General features: G+C 42.7%; 2 protein-coding genes across 9 annotated transcripts in view; one reads left to right on the forward strand and one right to left on the reverse strand.

Annotated features, from left to right (window-relative positions):
• Window positions 1-22102, forward strand: part of scn1ba (sodium channel, voltage-gated, type I, beta a) — an 85093-nt gene that overhangs the window by 2389 nt on the left and 60602 nt on the right. Inside the window, exons 2-6 of one of the 3 annotated variants that reach the window (XR_013779173.1) lie at window positions 7401-7567; window positions 9409-9646; window positions 10282-10423; window positions 10669-10740; window positions 11091-12319. Coding sequence is in view for 2 of the 3 variants with exons in the window: in XM_079344881.1 (XP_079201007.1) it covers window positions 7401-7567; window positions 9409-9646; window positions 10282-10423; window positions 10669-10735 (614 nt within the window). In the remaining variant the exon portion in view is untranslated. Of the gene's footprint in view, window positions 1-7400; window positions 7568-9408; window positions 9647-10281; window positions 10424-10668; window positions 10741-11090; window positions 13042-22102 lie in introns of those variants that run through there. The other 2 variants (XM_079344881.1, XM_079344882.1) reach the window with 2 other exon arrangements.
• The window catches only part of gramd1a (GRAM domain containing 1A), a 30557-nt gene continuing 22317 nt past the window's right edge, over window positions 13863-22102 (reverse strand). For 4 of the 6 annotated variants that reach the window (XM_079344868.1, XM_079344865.1, XM_079344866.1 and 1 more), the window contains 6 exons: window positions 20166-20269; window positions 18810-19040; window positions 18142-18226; window positions 16273-16380; window positions 15637-15799; window positions 15395-15502 (listed from right to left, as the gene is read on the reverse strand). In XM_079344868.1, coding sequence (XP_079200994.1) covers window positions 15410-15502; window positions 15637-15799; window positions 16273-16380; window positions 18142-18226; window positions 18810-19040; window positions 20166-20269 — 784 coding nt within the window. In that variant the 3' untranslated portion in view covers window positions 15395-15409. Of the gene's footprint in view, window positions 15316-15394; window positions 15503-15636; window positions 15800-16272; window positions 16381-18141; window positions 18227-18809; window positions 19041-20165; window positions 20270-22102 lie in introns of those variants that run through there. The other 2 variants (XM_079344869.1, XM_079344867.1) reach the window with 1 other exon arrangement.

The following is a 22102-nucleotide window of genomic DNA, read 5'->3' on the forward strand; positions in this document are numbered from 1 at the left end:
ACATCTAATCACCATAATAGAGTCTAACAGTTCAAAGTGAACAATGATAAAAATGCAGCAAAAGGGATTTAAACAGTTGTCTGTATCAAAACTGAATTCCCCATCTTTACAAGAAGCCATTTGCTGTCATTCTTCTTTTATGGCATGAAAAGACCCCCCCACCCCCCACCCCCCCCCCCCCCCACCCCCACCCCCTCACTTCACATACAGACACGTGTTTTTTTTTCCATTCCTCTACATGAATTAACAAAATAAATCAAGTGTATAAAGACGCAGGCAGAGGAGGCAGATTTGGAAAACTGACGAAGGTTACGCACACCGAATTGAAAGAAATATGAAGTTGGTTGCAGAGACTGTGGATCAGCTGAGGACTGAACAGAACAAAAACATCTGGAGCTAGACGCAGCGGGGATAAAGGAAGAAGTAGAGACAGGAAATTGGATACAATCTCTTAAAAATGAAGGAGCAGGAACACGTTGAGCTTGATCAAAAATGGCAGTTTGCGGATCATTGCTTGCTAAAAATAAAACAAGTTCAAGAAGTTGCTGGAAAATAGCGAAGCTACAAGAGAAGACGTTAAACGCTCTTTCACACTGAATTCAGTTTGAAGTCGCTGCAGAGGAAAGATACGATCAGATGATCAAAAATAGCCTGACCCCAAAAACACTGAAATAGATTCATCAACATTTGCAATCAAATCTCTTCAGAACAACAGGAGCAGCAGAAATGAGTCCAGAGATTGTACAGAAAATATTTGAATTCGCATGAGGAAACCTTCAGTTTGTCACTTTTCAAACAGTAAATGGACTTGACCAATCAAAGAGCTTTTACACAGCAGGTCACACATTCACACCCTGATGGTAGGGACTGCAGTGGAAAATGAGCATCACATGTGAATATTATTATTCATACACAGTTATTGGCCACCAACAAAGCAGTGGGAGCAACGAGGGGTCAGGGCTCTTGCCCAAAGACACATCATACTTTGTGGCTTCAGGAGCTGGAGATCAAACCCTCCCACGTCCCACTGAGCCAAACTGATACTCAGACACAAGCAGGTTTATATGTGACTTATAGAGGTAAAGACAAATGCTGGTTTATGAATCCCGGAGCTGAAAGTTAGAGACAAGATTTTTGTTTCCGTTTACAGTTTGTAGTCAGAAATGTATTGACCAATCACGTTTGAGCAGGAAGAGGTTGCACGCAAGATAACAGTCTGTGTGGTGAGCAGAGCAGCCTTAAAAAAAAAAAGTCTGGATTCAACTTATTGCTGATGCTGAATCTTGATTTAGATGATTTATTAATGGATATAAACAGATGAAGAAGACAGACATAAATCTGCTCTTTGATGTCCTATCACAACTCCAACTGCTCATGCCAAGGTATCCACTATCACTGGTTAACCATGAAACCAGCCTATACTGGCCGTCGGCACTAAATGCTGAAGATAAGAAAACATTGTGTCGATCCCCAGTTGGGAAATTCAGGAGTAATGGTGGGCGGATGATATTAGGCTGCTTCAAGGAGTGATGTGTGAGGAACCAAACAGAGAAAAGAGATAAATACATCAAATAAAAGGTTTTCCTTTCAAAACATTTTAGGATAATCAAAATAATCTCTGTGTGACATTTAAAAAAAGGTTTAATATTGGGTCCAGTATAAAAGATGACAAAGAGCAGGAAGTAAGCTGACAGGCTCGAGTCGCTGCTTTAAAGCTTGACCACAGGCTCATAAAGCCTGATGCATCTGACGCTCACATTAACTAATGCAGCGGCAGAGAGACTCTTTGTTTCTGCAGGCACAGCACGCAGCCATTTAGTCTGCAAATGGTCTCCAGCTCGGCCTCAAGGTCAGAGGAGATGGCTGTAAACAGGATGTTTGAACAACCACACCATCTCCTCCGTCCCGAGCCAATTAGACGTCAGGTCCACTCCATCGCTGCACCTCTGCCACTGCGTCTGCACAGATTGAAAATCACATTACGGAGAAGCTAATCATTCTAAGTGGCAGAGCATAAATGAATTATAACTTCTCCAGCAATGAACAGCAGCATGATTTTTAAAAAACCATCAAGTCTGATTTATGGTTTCTGATGTGTTGGGATGCTGTTGGAACTCGTTACAGATAAGGGATCCAGTTCTCACAGGTTTTGTTTTTCTGGTTGTTCTTCCAGTTAAATCATTTGATATTATCTACTCTTTAAACTTGTGTGTGACAGCAAAAGTCTCTGCGACACTCATACTAGATATGTATACTGGATGGATTTGCCTCAAACAGTCACCAGGCGTTGAGAACAATATACCCTGATTGATGCACTCCTTCAAAGGTCTGAACAAAACCGTGCGGGTGATTTCTTAGAAACTCAAACAGTCCCTCATTTGTGCTCGAATGTGCAGCTGCTGTCAGAATCTGCACTGAATCTGACTCTGAAAAAGAGTTGAAGTCTCATATTTTTAGGCTTCTTTAATGATCGATTTTAACCCTCAAATCTGGAGCAAGATACTGTGTCGCGACCTGATTGCAGGCTGCGTGAGCACACACACAGCTGTGTGTCAGAGGTTTGTGAGGTTAAAGAGGGGTTTTAAAAAGGACAGCAAGACTACAGTTTATCACTAACACGTTTGTGCTTATTACTTAATACATGTAGGTATCACACTTTTCATGACATGTGGGGGTCATGTGTAAAATATAAATACTAAATACTATGTACTGATGGGCGGGTGTGTTGTAATTGTCAGGAGGCTTAAAGGTCCTGACACACCAAGGAGACAGTCGGCCCGTCGGTGAGCGGTCGTTGCCTTAGTTTTTGCAGTTTGTCCCGTTGGCTTCAGTTGGGTTTTTTTTTGGCTGATCCCACGTTGAATCGGCGTCCGCAGTGACTGGTGCAGTTGGTGAGAGGAACACTTCTGATTGGCTGTTCAGATAAGCTAATCAGTGGACAATTATAGACAGTGAGGAATAAAGCTACCTGATAAAGAGAGTTTGATTGCAGCTTCAATTCCAGCATTTTTAAGATTTTGTATTAATGGTACAAATCCCAACATCCTGGACACAAACGGACCAATGAGAAGAGAGATATGAAGCTCGTAAGTGCTGTCACTGCTGCGACGTTTCATCAGCTCTGATGACGCACTTCTTCCCCCCACTCATACACTTACCTCAGTGAGGTAGTGCTTCTCAAAATTGCATGCGTGTGTGTGTGTGTGTGTGTGTGTGTGTGTGTGTTTCAGAGCGGCACAAGGGCAGACGAGGACATGAGCACTTTATGAATCAGGACATGCAGAACATTTTGTGTTTGTGCAGAGAGTTTTTAAAATAATGGACAAAGAGGGCTAAATATGTGATTTGAATAGATTGGAGACAAACTCACAGAAAGACAGGACTGAGCGAACGTCTGTTTGCTCCTTCAGCACCACGGACAGTGCCGTGGATTCATCGATAGATAGTTCAAGGCCGTGTTTCAGTCCGTGCTCAAACCTCGGTCAGATAAAGGATCAATGCAGAAGGTGGAGCAAACTAATATATTTAGATAAGCTGCCCTTCCCTTCCACTGAACTCTCTGTGCTAATAATCTTTGTCTGTCACATCTAATGAGTAGAACAACTGTTGTTGCTTCGATCCTGAACAGGAGAAGTTTGGAGTAAATTGAGCTTCATTCAGACAGAGGGGAGCCAGGTCATTTTATGAACCTTTCTCCTTCTCTCGATCTCTTTTTCTGTAACTCTGGCAAGATATTTAGAGTTGTTCTGTTGAGTTTTATTGTTGATTATTTGTCTAAGTACACTTTTCAGTGTTTATCGAGTGAGGGCTCTGGTAGTGCCCCCTGTATGGAGGCTATGAGCCAACAAGTGGGCGGCTCGGGTTCAAATCCGACCTGTGGCTCAAACCCCACACTTCATCCCTGGTCTCTTATTTCTGGATGATTAATACGCAGGAGGGAAGTGTTAAGCTAAGGTTTCATTAGGTACGCAATCGACAGAGTTGAATTAAATTCGTCAAAAGTTTGGTCTCATGACTCACCGATGATTTTCTTTTGCAGGTTTTGATTGTGCTCGTTTAAAAATCACTGGATTTTAAGATTAAAAAAATACATATTTTAAAACGTTGCAATTCAGCAGATGAATCAGGTATTTAAAGAGAAGCTATCATGACAGAAAATACTGTAAGTCAGTGAGTCCTTAAGCTTGTTGTATCCTCACAGATGTGGCTCTTGTTACCAGCTTTAAAATGAAAGAGTCTCTCACCGAGCTGTTTGTGTCGGGGCTTTCATTGTTCCAGTGGAAAGTGTGCGGCTCACTTTGTGTTGAGGGAATTGTCACGGATACTTTACATTTCCCCTGGTTGTGTGTGCCCTCAGTAGGGGAAGTGTGTGTTTATGTCTGTAGTCACCCACTAATAAAAAAAAGCCATTGTGTACCTCGCCATTTTTTGTTGTTGCTTATGTTTTTCTTCCCTATCTCCTTCTTAAACAGCCTGTTCAGATAGACTGTATCCATGATTGTTTATTTTGTATTCCCTTGTGCTCCCGGTGAAATGCTAAGCTAGCTGACCTCAGTGGGTGGATGGTCTTTTGTGCAGCTAAAGCTATAAGTCCGTCTTTTTTGCTGGGTAGGCATCAGGGGTGTTCAGATACTGATATAAGGGATTAACCAGCCCCTCCCTCAGGAAGCAAAAACTTCTAATCTGCAATTTCTGGAATATCCGTTGCATAATCCCAAAGCCCAGATCCACAGATTATGCAATGGCTTTGCATGTTTGATGGTCAGTATGTTTGTATCCTGCTTCTTGTTAGTGCTGAGGCAGTGTGGTGACTCACTTTGGATGTGCAGCTTCTTTTGCGTCTGCTTGCATATTTGTCTCTTCCTCTCTCGTCTGCTGTCTTCTCGCTGTCTTCTTTACTCGCCATCTCATCTTAAGACCGTCAGCAGCCCCCCTGCTCACATTGCACAATCTTGCCTCTTGCTTTGTCACAGACCTCCCTCACAGACTGCCTTTCTCTCTGTGTGCTGTGTGACTGATTTTCGTTATTGTCATACAACTACATGTCTCACTTTAGTCTTACTAACTTAAATTAATTCCCTGTTGTAATATGTGCTCTTACATTGATAGAAGTCAATATTCCAGCCATCTCAAACCCTGCTGTGTTTTTCTGCATGCCAAGTCTTGCTCTTGTATTTTCTCTCCTGTCTCGTTCGGCTTCTGTCTTCTCTGTTTTCTGCACAGTAGAAGCTGACATGATCGGATCTGCCACAGACTTGAGTCAGAACATCGTTACGTGTAAATATTTGACCAGTAGATGGCTCCTACGGGGGCATGAGGTGATGAATGACTTCCATTGACCTCTATTGGCAGTCTGGATTAGCTGCAGCACTGACAGCTGGTACAGCTTACATCAGCCTGTAATTATCACAAACAATCAAGTCATACGTGTAAGACACAAGTAAGCTAATTTAAGTAGACATCCACAAAAAAAACAACAGATAGGTCTTTTTCACTTTCAAGTATTAGGGAGGTGCACCTGGTCCTTCAGCGGTTCAGGAGCAGTGCAGATGTGTGACTCAGGTCTGTGTGTAAAAAGTCTGGAGCTCCTCTGCAGAACCTCAGAAAACCTGAAAACCCAGAACCTCGCCTTAACTGGACCCAGTTTGACAGGTTCAAACATTTGAAGCGTTCCTCTCTTGAGTTAGCAGGTCTCAGGTTAGTGTTCATGCTGGTTTTTACCAAATCTCCAGTGTTAGATATTCACTATGTTCTGAGAGCTTCCTCACTAAAACAAAACAGCCCAGCCAGAAACTATTGACTCAAAGCTAATGTTATGGGAAAGGGTACATTACAGGTCACATATTATGCAAAATACGCTCTACCATGTTTTCCTAATACTGTATGTGTTCCTAGTCTGTCTAGTAACCCCCAAAGATGAGAAAAGTCCATCCTCTCCTTTTTGGGAGCTCTGAGACTTATTGTCATACGTGTCCACATCATACTCCATTTTCATCAGTCTAAAAACAGTACTTGATTACTTGCTTGACCTTGGATCTGATATAAGCACTCATGTGAGTAAAGAGCAAGTTTTGTAACCTCTGTTAAGATCAACTTAAAGCCCATCACCAGGACTGAAATCCGTTGCCAACAGGCTCGGGTTCAGAGGTTCTCAGGTTTCTGCTGGGTTTAAAGTTCAGCGTTTGTTTGAAACACACAGCTGCACCTTTTGGTTTAATGCAATAGAACATGTGTGCATTAACATTCAAGTTAATTTTCAGAAGCTTGTGGAGACTAAAACTGTTTTCTTAACTTTCTGCTCCTTTCCCCCTTTCTCTCTCTCTCTCTCTCTCTGCAGTGCATCAACCAGCATTTTCCCTCCTTAACCCCCCCCCCCCTCCCCCGCTATAGTACAAATGCCTGTTAATACTGAAGCGTTTTCTAACTTTCTCTTTCTTCCCTTCCCTGCTTCATCGCAGTGTGTTGGCATCTCTATTTGTGTCCTTCTTTTTGGTGTTTGCAATGTTTGTATCCCAGGGAGTCAGACCTCTGTTACACGTGTGTGTGTACATGACGCCAAGGACGATGAAGCCCCTGTGAATCTCAACCCGAACTTTGAATGATTTCAGTCCGCCTTGAACTCATCTGATCAGCGTTGTGTTTCCTTTCCTCTTCCTCATCTTCCTTCCTTCCTCCCTCCCGGTCTTGCAAATCGAAACAAAAGCAACCCCAGAGGTGAAAGTTGAGAATTGCACAAGATCAGTGGTTGAGAGCCATGCTGAGGCCTCAGTGGAAACTGCAAGGTGCAGTGTCAGAAAGAAACATTTGGAGTTACAGGTGTGTAACTCCCGGTCGATGACAAGTATGTGTCATGTGATGATGGCATATATAGACTCACACTTCTATATATGAATTTAGCTCAGTTACCAATTGGCAGAATGCAATAAATTACTATTACTCACTGCAACCTCTTTATTTCCGCTCACTTTCAGATTTTTACTCTGAAAATAAAATTGACAATAAAACTGAAAAACAAACAAACATTAAATTCACAAGTATCGAAGAGCTGAAATGATGAGTGGAAATAAAATGCAAGACAGAAGCTATGCCCGTTACAAAAGAAAATAAAACACGCATGCAATGACCGAGTGGAATAAGCACCCACAAATACAAAAGCTGCAGAAGCTAACATTGTTTTGTAACATGCTGTTTGGACAGCTTGCCTGCAAGCACTGAGATACTGGAAATAAAACAGAGCTCAGCCAACGCTTTCCCTCAAAGTCATAGGAACATGAAAAGAAGAGAAAAAAAACAAACCACAGCTCTTACCTCTGAAGCCTGCGACCTGCAAATAGTCAAAGGGCAATAACAGGATTCAGCCGGTTCCTGACTGAGAGTTCTTCATCCTTTTCACTCTGTAGCGCCCTTGTGCCGTGGAGCCTGCGTGGAGGTGGACTCGGAGACGGAAGCCGAAGTTGACAGCGGCTTCAAACTTGGCTGCATCTCTTGCAAAATGAGGGCCGAGGTGCCTGCCGAGGCCTACGTTGAATGGTCCTTCAGGGCCTCCAATGACAGCGAGTTCTCCCCTGTGAGTATTTATTCAAAGGATTTGAAAAGAGGCATCAGTGCGGATTTTTTCTCTCTCAAAAAAACAGACATTGTGTAATTAAGCTGATTTGTCTGCTTGCAGAGACGCATCGAAGACTGATGGATGTAACTCATATTAAACGTAAAGGAACGAGAACATCTGCACACTTCCTAACAAAAAGTGTCCCGTACTGACAAGGTGCTAAAACAAAGTCCCTATGAAGCTCCTGTGAGGAGTTTTTTGACTAGTTATGAAAGAGACTCAAATGAATACTGATGCTTCTTTATAAGCTAAAAAACCAACAAGAAAACTACATTTAATTGTAATTGAATGACCTTTGAAGAGGTATTTTTCAAGCCTGTAACCACTCCTGGAGTGTAAGGTGGCAGACTTTTTACATTTTCTGCAACAACATGAGAGTTTTGTCGTAACGACACACCACCTACGAGAGAGAAACAAGAGAAAGTAAAAACCAGCACAAAGCCTCAAACACACCCATCACTAGGCTTCTTTTTTTTCTGGGAAACAGATGTAATGCATTTATTATGAGAGAGAGCAGAATGTTGCATTTTTCATGATGGCCTCTCCCCCCCCCCGCCCCCTCGTGTAGCCAGCACTTACACTAACATAAAGACTTCACCAGGCAAAGCAAAGAGGCCATTACGGCATGTAGTCGAAGCAGGAGTGATCCCATTAGTCCGTTTGGGAAGCGTATCCACTAATTCAGCAGAGAGTGCAGAGGAGAAGCCATAACTGCAGCTCAGTCGATGCAGAGAACCAGCAGCAGTGAGAGGTGGAGACTGCGTGTCTGTTTCCACCAATATGACAGGAAAACTTCACAACCAATTCGTTTGACACTCACAACATGTGTGTGCAGGGACATAAAAACATGAGCAGGGGAACAGACTGTAAAAGAACGTAACCCACAATGACAGTATGTTGGACATGCAATGATCCTAAATAAAGAAAGAATTAAAAAAGCAGGGGAACAGTGTCAGTGGCATCAAGCTTTACTGTATACATCTTAAATCATTATGTCATTGATGCATCAACAACAGGCAACTTCAAACAATCCCTCAACTAGTGGCGTAGTCAGCACAACACTAACCGAGACGATGACATACCCGAGACCGCAGTTCTCCGAGATCAAGACCAAACCAAGACATTTAGGGGGAAGGTTGTGGCCGTAACTAGGGGATTATAGTTATTCATTAATTAAAGTTCTTCATTAGGGAAGGGGGGATCAATGATGATGACTTGCTAGCGCTGTGATGGTCTTGAACGGTCGTGATTTAAATCCCAGAGTCCGCCTCGTCCGAAACAGAGACAAGACCTCGTCAAAAATGCTTTCAATTTCAAGACGAGAACAAAAAGTGTTCTCAGTCTCGTCTTGAGAACAAGACCGATTTAAAGTCCTGCACAACACGAGCTTCAACTTTATTTTCTTTTATGACTCATTTGTGACTTGCTTTTAAAGATCGACACTTTCATGAGCAACACATGAGACCGATGATATCCATAGTGAGAGAGGACTAACACGGCGTCGTTCTGTTTGGGAGGTTTTCTCGCTTATTGCAGGACTCGTCTTGTATTATAAATCATGTTGGAAGCATATTGGGATACGTATTACAGCCTGTAAGATGTTAGAGACACATTAGTACATGCAGGTAGACTTAACACTCAAAGCAGTGCTACTCATATATTTGCTGTTTCTTGTCCTGTTGGTGTGCAGGCAGTGTTTCATAACTAAGAAACACTGTTTTACAGTCAAATGTATCTTGCTGTGAAATACGTTAAAAAGGTTTTTTTCTGCAGCATGCTGTTCTGTTTTTCTCCTCCAGTTATTTAGCTATGCAAAGGGATCCCACTCGATCAATGACCCGCGCTTCGAGGAGCGTCTGGAATGGAAAGGCAGCAACAACACAGCAGACATACAGGACGGCTCCATATACATCCGCAATGTGACCTTCAACGACTCTGGGACCTACCAGTGCACGTTCCACCGCACTCTCATGTACAAAGAGCACACGTTTCCAACCAAAAACAACAAGACTATCGTCCTGAATGTGGTGCCAAAACGTAAGGACAATTATTGGATCTTAGATAGAGGACGAGGGACGGAAAAAAAACGAAACAAAAAAAACCCCCAAAAAAACATTTGTAGGCGTGATTTGATTTTAGCGTTTAACATATCGAAGAATGGATCGAAGCTGGGTTTAAATAAAAAGTACTCTGAGGTGGCGTACCACAAGGTTTGATGCTCGGTCCCCTGAATGTCCACAGTTGAGTTAAATAAATGTGGATTGTTTTTCTTTCTACCAGACTTGGAGGAACATCTGAAAATGTAGCTTGAAAAGATTTATTAGCGATCAAAGTTAAGAGCTTCAGGAAGCATCCTCAAAAAATCTGATGAAAAAGATGCTTTCATAACTATTGGAAAAACTAATTGGAAAATCAGCTCATATTTCTTGTTTCGTTAAACTCATTAAGAAGCTTACTTGATGTAACGTACTTGAATTATCAGCAGGAATGATATATTATCCCACACTGTAAATAAGAAAAGCAGGATGTGAATTATTGAAGGCTTATCTTTTTTTTTTTTTTAAGTATGACAAAGGGAACCCTCATCGATTACATGTTTAACATTTAATGTTATCCAGTTTCCATAAGCACACTGACATTATATCTTACCTTGCCTCCCTCTGGCTCTGTAGTGACAAGGGGAATTGCATCCATCTTGTCGGAGGTGATGATGTACGTCTCCATCGTCGGGCTGCAGCTTTGGCTCGCGGTCGAGATGATTTACTGCTACAGAAAGATTGCAGCAGCAGGAGAGGAAGCTTTGAGAGAGAGCACGTGAGTTAACACTAAAAACACAAAGACGCCAGATCCTCTTCAGTGTCAGACCTTCATTTTCAAAACCTACAGAGCCGTCCAAATGTCCTCCTGATCTCCCACCACCTGTTTTGACACTAGTTGTTCCATCCTGACAAAAGCCGTTTCAATCTGCTCTTTCTAATATAACAAACACTTTCACTTTTTCCACTTTGCTCTGAGAGCTTGTTCTCATTCTGATCTTCACTTTCTGATCTTTCCTTCAGGGCCGAGTATTTAGCTATAGCATCTGAGAGTAAAGACAATTGTGCAAGTGTCCAGGTAGCAGAATAGCACAGGTAGGTCTGGATTCTCACTCGACTTGATGTCGCCGCTTTTTTCTGTGTTGATTTATTGGTGAAAGTAACATTTTCTAAGCCTCGCTTTTATATTTATTAAATAAAATCTGTTTTTATGCGTTGCACAGAAATATTTATTATAAATATAATAAGCTGTATCTTGGACCGAGATATTATTATAAAAAAAAAAACTAGGTTGTTGACATCCCATAAACAAGAATATATTTTTTAAACAGAGCAAAGTGTTTTCTAAAAGCCAGCGTACATTTATCTACAGGAAGTTGATGTGAGGCTTCATCATTAGGCATCTTTACCTAATTCCTAGTTTCTTCATGTTTTTTGATCTTCAGGTCGAGACGTCTGCTTCCTTGAGGAATCTCACATCCACCTCAACGTCCTCTCCTCTCACTTGTCGCCCACAATCCTCTCCACGTTACAGAATAAAATGACAGAGAGGAGAAACATCTTCTAAGAAAGGTTTGAAGTGACTGAACTGTATCCCATGCAGAGGGACTGGAGGGATGCACTGTGTCTTGTCCAACCAGAAACACAGAGACAGTGAGGGAGCTTTGTGTAAAACAGGTGTACGAGTTTGCACAGATAATCCTTGAACATAAGAAGAATATTTGATCAGCACTGTATATCCAAAATCTGCATGCGCACGAGCTTTTAAGACGACCGGCATCATGCTCTCGATGTTCGGTCACAGCCATGTTTTTTAAGAGTTTTTAGTCATTTTTTTCACACCTTGTTTGATGCCACATGTTGGGTTTTAAACGATACAGGTTTTATACATTTTATAGTTAACTGTGTAAGTTTTTCCTCCGATGACTCATAACGCTGTGGTCTGGAGAGTAATTAGACTTCATTTGCCCATTTGTCTTATTATATAACTATGATAGAGTCCAGTGGAAACACATTTGTGAATGGGTTAAATGTTTAATAATGACCTATTGTGATGCCAAAAAGTAAAAAAAAAAAAATTATCTGCAATGTTTAATCAAATTCAGAAAACATTTTCAGAGTTGTCAGCTTCTCGACCAACTCTATCAATGAAGCTATATCTGCCCCTATCAAATAAACCATACATTTAACTTTAAATAAACACCATGGCTCATACGTACTCATAAATCATCAGGGCCATGAAAAAGGCAGTTCAAGCTGAATTTGTCAGCGTGGAAACTGAAAACAAAGTACCGATGTGTTACACAAACGTCTGAGTGTCTTCGCAGAAACTTAAGGGCTCGTCTTATTGCGATCATCTAACTGCCAGTGGGAAGACGTACCACAGAACCCGTCCAGTGTGCCTCCCAAGACGAAGAAAAGAGAGGGAAAAGTCTGGTGTCATAACTGTTATTGCTGATTGGTGACCACTAGATGGCAGCATAACACTGCCATTCTGCATGTTCAGTGTTTGTCTCTTTTGTACCCAAACTGACACTGCTACACTTTGAGATACTGATAAATGAATACAGATCAACAAGCATGTTTCCCGCTGGAATACTGAGAGGGTGCACTTTTACTTTCAGAAGTTATACAGGATGAGAAATAAGTTACTCCCTGAAAAAAGCTCATGTGAGTCATTTTAAAGACTTTGTTTTTTGTTTTTTTTACCAACTGCTATATGAAGGGATATTTTGAATGTGCATTATTTCCTATATGAAGCAACCAGTGAAATGAATCCTGCCCTGCACAGCTTCCCACATTGTGCGTCTGCTTTGTGAACACGTGTTTTCTCTCAGCACTTCATATTTAGGTGCTTGCTGCTTGCCAATATCAAGAAAGAAAATAGATGGAAATCACAGTGATGCAGAAATAAATAAAACCCATGTGAGAAAACACGGCTGGTCTCTCTTTGTTATATACTCACAGTCACAGTTCTGTCAAATCCAACTCATGAAATGCCTCCTGAGGTATACGAAAACAAATCACAGAATTCATCTGATCAAAACCGGCAGATTTATGGTTTAAACGTGCTCTCCATTCTGAGTACCGCTGGCTCAAAGGAAAACGTACAAAAACTTTTACCCATTTCAAACGAGGCTCGATAAACACAAGTGCTTTTAAACGTGCTTTTACTAAGTGATGGAACTCGTGGTAGGATTGTATGTGAGTCGAATGGGTGTGAGCCTCTAACCTAAAGGGACATTTCTGTCACTTTGTGATGGATTAAAAAAAATAAAAAACGAGTTCAAGTAGTTGACTGAAAATGAATCTGCAATACTTTGATAACTGACGAGTGGTAAACATCGAGACACTTTCTTTGTATGTGCTCTTTAAAGTTCATGTCTGATCTGACACTTGAAGAGAGAGAGATAAACAGCGACCTTTAAGACATCACAAACGTGACGTGCAAATAAAGCGTTCAGCCGATGTTTCACTCACATTTGATCTATCGAACTGAACAGCGTTTAAAGCACACGTTAACGCTAAACAAGCTGCAAAGAGGCAACGCTGTTCAACCTGGGGACGCAGGTTTCGTTTTCACAGTGAGGACAAACACGGACTCAAAGATGAGAGAGGAGGTGTTGAATGTTTTAGAACTTTTCATTTGTCTCCATGTTGTGGTGTACAGTCACAATCTTTACAGTACAATCTCATTCCCGCTCCTCATCCGTCACTCTCTCTCCCTCAGCCCCTCCCTCTCTCCCTCCCTCCCTGAATAAATATTACACTCTTCAGTTCTTTTTGGATGACCACGCACAGCATGGCCCACGGGCTTCTGTAGCCGCTAGTTTCATCAAGACAGGGAGAGCGAGCGAGCGAGCGAGTGAGTGAGTGAGCAGGTGAAAAGGGGGTCGAGTAGATGGAGGGAAGTGAGGAAGAGTGGGGCGGAGTGATGAAAAGAAAGAAGAAGAAGAAAGCTCAGAGCGAGAGCAGTTGAGATGTTTTTCACAAATCAGAATCAAGTGGACGGAGAGGACTGACTGAAAATCAACGACAAATAAAGACAACAAAATAATGGAGATCCAAATGAAGAAAAAAAAGGAACTGAATAAAAAGAGAAATCGATTTTTACAAACACAAAAAAACAAGACAATACTGCAAAAAAGGATTCCCTTCTTCTTCATGTGGGCCGAAACAAAACCTGGTTGGTCCTTTATTTCTGTTTTCTTTTATTAAAACGCCCCGGCCCGGTTAGACAAATGTTTTAATAATCATGTCTCTACCTGATCAGGTCTACGTAACAACCTGAAACCCGTTTAGGTCTTGCTCTGTGATACAAAGAGCGAGCAACAAAACGTGAGAGAGAAAAACGCTAATGTGAAAATGTAACAGTGAGGGCTTCTGTTGAACGCACACGCACACATCTGTCAAGTCTTCTTCGCTTGGATTTTTCACTGCCTCTACGCACATTCACACACAAGTCATCATCATCATAATTATTATTATTATATACTACTTTGTTTGAAACATTCAAAAAGTACTAGAATCACTATAGTCATTATTGCTGTGACAGTAACCCTTCTCGTGTAGCTCCTCTTGGTCCGCGACGTAACAGCAAATCAGAGCACAAAATAAACCAACCAGATGACTTCTCCAGAGCAGAAACAGGACTTCAGACTAAAAGTCAACGGTGGTAATAAATACTGTAACAGTCTGTGGAACAGTCAGACGCAGCTTGTTGTCTTAACAGACGAACACACTTGTTTTATAAGAAGATAAAATCCAGACAGGTCTGGGGGGGGGGGGGGGGAGTGGAGGGGCGTTTACGTCTAAAAATGAGAGTGAAAACCAGAGTGTCTGTTAAAGTGTTCCTCGTTGGCTTTCACAGAGTGACTGACGGCCTTAAACTGGACATGTAGGAGAACAAATCCCCGACAGGAAGAGCGGGAAAGTCGCCTGCTCCTGTCAGCACTTTCTCGCTTTCCTTCCTGGGCGTTGGTTCCTCACATCCGCACAGCAGGTGGCGCCACATATACATTTATATTGTTGTTGTTTTTTTTTTTTTTTTACAGCAGGCATTCTCTAGAGGCAATCTGTTCCCAGGACTAGCAGGAAAAGCTCCCACTCCAGAATCATTGATCCCTTCTCATTGCACGTGTGAAACCTGTCAGAAGAGGAGCTGGAGTCTGTGATAGTCGTAAAACAAGCGGAAGTTATTCAGTCGGTCATTTTGAAATCTTTCTGTGATTATTGAGGTGTGGAGGTTTCAATCAGCCCACCAGTGGCCTGTTCCCATACACTACATACAGGTGACTTGCAGCTGTAGGTTCATTATTGCTGTGGTCCTCAGTCAGTGGAGATTTTACCGGTTGAGGCTGAAGGCAAACGTCGCCAATTCAAGTCAGTCAGGCGAGGAGAGTTTTGGGTAATGTAGTCCCTCTGCATGTTCTGTAGTCCTGTTCTTAGTCCATTTGGATGCGAGGGAAAGAACAGGCTCAGTCCTGATCAAAGTTCACCAGTCCGCTCTTCAGAGTGCGTTCAGAAATATGAAACATTAAAGGGGGGAGGGGCCAGAAGAGGTGTGGCTCAGGCGTCAGTCAGGGTCTCTGCGGTGGTCTCATCGGGGGGATCCTGCTGCACCTCTGGGACCACAATGCCCCGGTGAAGCTTTTCTAAAGACTGCTTCATCTGGGAGATAAAGGACGGGGTGATGGTGAGGAATGGGGGGGGGGGGGGGGGGGGTTGGGTAGGCGGGTGGATGAGAAAAAAAGTCGAGTCAAATTTACTTGATAATAAAATGCAGAGACGATCCAGCACAGTAAGAGCAGATTTCCTGCTGACTCGTCGCTGTAGTCACCTTTACAAGCAGTTTACTCTGGACTCCAACACACACACACACACACACACACACACACACACACACACACACACACACACACACACACACACACACACACACACACACACACACACACACACACACACACACACACACACACACACACACACACACACACACACACACACACACACACACACACACACACTTACCTGGTCAAGAAGCGTGACAGAGGATTGCAGGATTTGCTGCCACTTGCTGAGCTGAGCCTGGTGAAACTGCCTCTGCAGCTGTAAAACCTGAGCCCACTCTCCAGCTGTCTGAGGCAAAGGACTGAGGAGGAGAGGAAAGGAGAGAAGGGGAGCAAAGGAGAGGAGGGGAGGAGGGGAGCAAAGGAGAGGAGGGGAGCAAAGGAGAGGAGGGGAGCAAAGGAGAGGAGGGGAGGAGGGGAGCAAAGGAGAGGAGGGGAGGGGAGAGGAAAAAGACAAATTATGGGGAGTAAATAGTTTGGTACAAATTTATTATAACATACAAAATTACATACATCATTCGTAATTTTTCTGATTAGTCACATTATTTCACGTTTTTTAGTAGCTGGGCTGATTTTAGCACTGAGGAGAACACAGAGATAATCCAAACACAACTTAAAAGCCATCCAAAAGCTCCTCCTCATTAGAAGCGGCACATTCAACATAATCCATTAAGAATCTTTAAAAACATATCGTGTCTAACAGAGTGTCATTTCATTCCAAGATAATTGATGGTCTTGGTATATTTGGATGGAAAACAGCGTGCAGCGCGTTTACCTGTCAGCGACGGAATAGGAGTGCCACGTCTCCAGTGTATGGGCCGCTCTTTCCAGAGCGTACAGCTTGTAGAACAGCAGCATGTTGAGAGCCACCAGCACCACCAGACTGACGGGACAGAAGAAGAAGAAGACTGAATATGCACATATTGTTGTCACTGTTTGTTTATCACACAAACCTTCTGAACACAAAGTCAATTTATAACAGGACAAATCCACCCTGATGCACGTCTGAGCCCTTAACTTTTTCTATTCCTGAACACTTTTGGTCACAGATATTAAATCCTCACGACTCGATGACATTCATGTTATATTTTAAAAAGAGACGCATGATGAAAATCCACTTATTTTTACAGGGTTTTTGAACATTTATCTGGGTAACCTGAGTATCTACAGACCCACAAAATGTGAAAATAACTCATCCAGTTTGTGGTCCGCATAAGTCTTACAACGCAGAGACAAACGCTCCGTTTCAAAATGTGCTCTCCTTGTGATGTCACAGTGGGATTCTGATAAACAAATCCCCTCCCCTCCCCTGGTATCTGCACACATGGACTCCACCTCTAGCAAAACTTTTGTGCAGATCCGCCATTTTTATTCTCACCAGAGAATAAAAATGGCTGGGAAACTCAGAGGGGGTTTCACTGCATTTAAAGAGACACACACACCAAAACGGAGCGTTCTGAGAGAGCTGGTTTCCACAGGGTCACAAACCTGCTCTGCTGCTTGATTCATGTTATATTCTGACCGAAGCACAGAAACACTGATGTTTCATTTAGAGCACAGGGGCACTGTTTGAAAAGGTGGAGAAGGGGGACGTCCTCTTTAAGTGTAAGGACTTTATTCTAGACTTATTCATCAACAGTCATCAATCACAACATCCATTGTCCACTGCCAGTAGCCTTTAAAAGACCAGAATGCATAGCAGCTAACAGATAAGCAGCATGTTGAGTGAAGGTTGTTATTCTTTCTTTAAGCTCTGTGGACTTTTTGCTCTGCTTCAAGTCTCTCTTTCTTCACTGTTTTTTGCAGAGCGCTGAAAGTCATTCTGGGAAATGTAGGAAGTGCTGAACTGAATCCATGGCACATGCATTTAATGGGGTAAGAACATAAAAAAATAGCCCTCCACAACCAATCACTGATCATAAACAACATTTAAAGGTTGTTTGGTCCATGAGTTTTACACTCCTCAAAGTCCCTGTTTCTGTTTCCCGTTGACGACGCGAGCAAAGACGAACAGAAGAAGCTGTATTTTTGGGAGGGGGGATTTTCATACTGAAGTAGTGAAGGGTGGATTTTTCCTGTCTCGTCTACATTTTCCTCATTAGTTTATGCAGCCAGTGATATTAAGTCAAAGCCTCTCATACGAACCTGATACAGATCCTTAATCATGAGAAGTTTGGCAGAAAGGAAGGGAAAAGAAGAGAAATAGCAAGAGAGGCAAAGAGAGGCTGTTAGTATGCAGAAGATCGATATCCGACATGTCTGAATAAAAGAGGAGCTTTCAGACGTGGATAGAAACAAGGCAGCAGGAAGCCAAACAAGTCCACAAAAAAACAAATCAAACAGAAACTCTAAATATTCCTCGATGTGACAGAAAGTAGGAAAGGAAGTCGTGTCCTTCTGAGGAGCGGGCTGCATGCAGGGATGACGATTTCACCTTCTATATTTGAACATTAAGAAAATCCCATTCTTTATGATCTCTTCAAATATACTCACCTCTGTTCTAAGTTAACCGTTACGTCAGGTAAATATAGTAACTGAGACAGGAAGTCGAGTTAAACGTGCTTGAAGCGATCTTGTGGGTTTTACAAATGAAGGTGGGAAGGTGTGAGCAGGGATTCAGTGAGTCTGCTGAACATGAACTCACATGAAGCTGACGATGAGGAGGATGGTTGATATACTGTTTTGTCCTCCACCACGGGAACGATCGCCCAGCTTTATATACTGAGCGCCTGGGAAGAGAAACAAGCCAAAGTTTCAGTCATTAAGGATCCATCATGTTCATAACTAAAGCCTAATCACATCGTCTTGGTCATTTAATATTTCTTAATAATAAACCTTAATCTGTTTATACTTCTGCGTCAAATCTACTTTGTTGTGATCTATGTTGTTCTGAGCACTACATACTGAACGCTGGTGTGTCTGTGTGGCTCTGAAATAATATAAATGTTAGTTAGCCGTACGAGTTCTACAATAGTTATATCGCCAATGTTCTCCTCATAATAACACTCCTGTATTTGAAGCAAAGGGTGAGGGGTATAAGGTGAGAACAGCCCCCCCACCACCCGCGGTCTGCTTTTGTGAGCTATATAACTAAAGCTCAAACTCAGTTATGTGAAAACATACTCTGACCCTGATTGTGGTTTTTTTTCTGTACTGAAGCTCCACAAAGAACCACTAGAGGGCAGCGTCCTACAGAATATAGATTCTGTTGTTTTGATTGGTTGCATGACCTTCAATATTGGTGGCAAGGACAGAAGTTCCCACAGTAGTGTGAAGCATTTCACCACGTGTCGTGCGTCCCCTCAGACTTACTGGCCTCCCTCCGGTCCCTCTCCTCCCCGACTCCTCGTTCCCCTCGCTCTCCGCCGCCCATGCCTCCTCCTTCTCTTTCTCTCTCCTTATCGCCCTGCCGCCGAGAGCACGTCCGCTTGCGACGCCGCAGGGCAGGTGGAGTCTTAGCAGCATCTGCACCCACCGCTTCCCCTGTGGTTACCACGGAAACCTCAGACTGCAGTAGCGTCTCCAGCTTGCACACCTCGCTCTCTGCACGGAGGAAAGTAAACAGCAAGAGAACATTTTACAAACACAGCTGAGAAAGTGATTCTGAACGTTTAAATCTTGTTTTTTTAAACTATATATAAATATCAATCAGAGGTGAGAATGCGTGCTCGGGCCTTAAAACATTTTTATCTGAAGAGTTTGAAGGCAGTGTCAGAAGTAGAAGCAGCTCTTAAAGTTGGCCCCTTCTCCCCGGCTCAACAACACCAGTAGCTTCCTCTTGGCTGTGTGCTTACGACCTGTCACCTGCTCGCGACATTGTACAGAGTCCTGTCCCCACATCATGTTACTGCCTTTGGCCTACATACTGCATCTGCTGCCCAAAGCTTGACGCCAAGAATTGTTTCCGACACAGCAAAATGAAGAAGTGCCAAGCAGAGGTCAAGCGCTCTGCTGAAACAGGTGTATAATATTTAAAGATTTATGGAGACTATCTCCGATTTAGGAAAATTGTTCTCATCCTCGTCCACTCACAGAGTATCTGTGTCGGAGTTTTTACATTTCCCACACTGCACTGGGTTTTGTATCTAACCTAAATGCACACATTGCTCTGGGTTAGATGCACATGAACCAAAACTGGCCTCCGATCAACCTCTGATTTCAAAATTCTTCTGTTGGTTGCCTGTCGTAACTCGGTGAAAAGGCTCACCTCTATCATCCATGTTTAGAAACAATAATTATTAATTCAGGATACTAGTGAACATGAAAGGGAACTATTTAATACCAAAAAGGAAAGTCGAGTGTGTTAATTCAAAACAACCAGTTCTCAAAAAGCCTTCAGCCGTCAAAAAAAAACAAAAAACCTTATCAGCCCAAATCTAACTGGACATTTATCACGGACGAAATAAAAGGAATATTATCTATGTGTGTAAAAAGTGAAAGTGGGATTGGCTTTCACAAAGCGTCCAAGTTCAACAACTTCTGCAAACAGAATCATGAACACAGATCGTCTACATGCGGCGCTCTTATCTGCTACATGAAAGCCTTGGTTGATCAGGTGCGGCCCACTAATGCACCTTCACTTTTATTCACGTGTACAAAGGGAACATAAGTGTGAATAGTTCCGCTTGCTTTGTGTATGGAGAGACGGGCTGGAAGAGGAGGACTCACCCATGTGTCTGTAGTACTCCTCGATGCCGCTCCAGGTGTTCTTTTCAATCAGTGTTTTCACCAGGCTCCATGGCTGCTTCCTGTAGCAGATGTCTGACGACACTCTGAGGAAAGAACAAACAAGCCCCGTTTAAAATCACATGTTCATCATACTTTTGTCATTTACAAAGAAAAAAAACTTACAACAGAGAGATTTAACATGAATCAGTGCTGTTTTCATTTGTATCAGACATTTCCATGACTTTAATATACAGCCCAGGAAAAAAAGGAGAAAACTGTAAAAGTGGCTGAAAACATCTCCGCAAATCTCTACAAACTTCCCTCGAAAACCATCAATCCAACTGACACATTTATGATACCAAAGTTTATGTTTCCAAAGAAATCCATCCTAAAACAACTCTCTCACGCAATCAGATGTCAATCACGAGTGTGGAAGCCTGTTTCTATCTGCCTGCGTCCTGTTTGATTATTTTGTGTTTTGATGAAGACGAGGCACTCTGTGTGTGTGTGCAAGAAGAAGAAGTATCTGTTACAGACAATAGACAGTTGGAGAGTGTTCTGTCTTTTTCAGGCTGTGACAAAAATAACTGTGTGCTATTATCCTGAGTTACACAGACGACATTCTGAATCCGAACGGAGGACCAAACTGGTTTCTCTGACGCTGATGTTTAAGACGTCAGCTGAACTTTGAAACTTTGAGCTAAGATCTACAAATCAAAAGAGAAAGAAGAGACGTGAGAGCGGGAGAGGAAGCAGCTGACGACAACGTTATCAAAGAAAGATACATTACAGTGTTGGCGTGTGGATTCATTACGCAGCACGACTTTCTCAGTTCAAGGTCAAAAAGTTGAAGCGCTTCCTTTAAAGGTTATAAAGAAGAGCGGAAATAACTGACAACACACTTCAGTGATGAGTCATTTCAGTAGCTGACTGAAGCCGTTAGCACACATGAACATTTCTCGAGTATTTTAGGAGGACCGGCCCTGAAATCCTCCACAACATGACGCAAAAAGACCCCCCCCCCCCGGCTCGAGGTGAATTCTCCTGATAACATCCTGCTTCGTTCTCACATAAGCTCACTCAGACGTTCTGTGGAGAAAAACACTGGAGAGCTGGCACGAGAGATCCGGGATAAAGTTTTGTGCAAGTGTGAAAGAACGAGAAAGGACAAAGAAGAGAGCCAAAGGAAACTGTGATGTGCCAGTTTATTTGTCCCGCTGAGACCAGCTTATTCTCTTCAGGTCACATTCATTATTATGAGACAGCTACCGAGACGACCAAAGGAAGACAGTCAGAGTCCTTCATCCCCTGAAACAGGTGTTGTGGCCACACTACATAACAGCGTGGAGAAACTTCTGTTCTCTGATTGTTTAACATGGACACAAAAAGCAAAGAAATATGCTCTTTGATCATCAGACGCTGACATCAAACACTACATTGTCCGTATACAGGTTATGTTCTCATGTGTCATCAACAAGTCAAATAAGAGCAAGTCTGAGCAGTGATGTTTGCAGAAGTCAGAAAAAAAGGGGCCAGTAAATAAAAGCCACATCCCCGGTGCGTCTTTCGTGCTGCTTGTTTGGAGTGAAGACGAAAAGGGTCACGTGACTTAAGGAGGAGGAGAAGCCTCAGCTGGGATCAAAAATATACCATGGAGAGTTTCTGGTCCCTGAGGCGGAGAGACTTCAACCCTCAACGACGGTTTGCATCTTCCGTTTGGCTGCAAAGAGACAGCTCGTGTGTCAACGAGGAAGAAGCAAAGAGGTGATGAAACACGGCGCGCTCCCTCCGTCAGACTTCTGTCTTATGGTTTTTTGGGCTTCAGACAGTTGGAAAACATGAAACCTGTGCTGGGCAGCTGCTCAGCTTTAGAACAAAAGTCAGCGTTAGTCAGCCTTACAATCCTTTTAGATCAGATTTGGTGCCTCTGAGGACAA

This window comes from Symphodus melops (assembly GCF_947650265.1).
Source record: "Symphodus melops genome assembly, chromosome: 5".
Classification (NCBI taxonomy): Eukaryota; Metazoa; Chordata; class Actinopteri; order Labriformes; family Labridae; genus Symphodus; species Symphodus melops.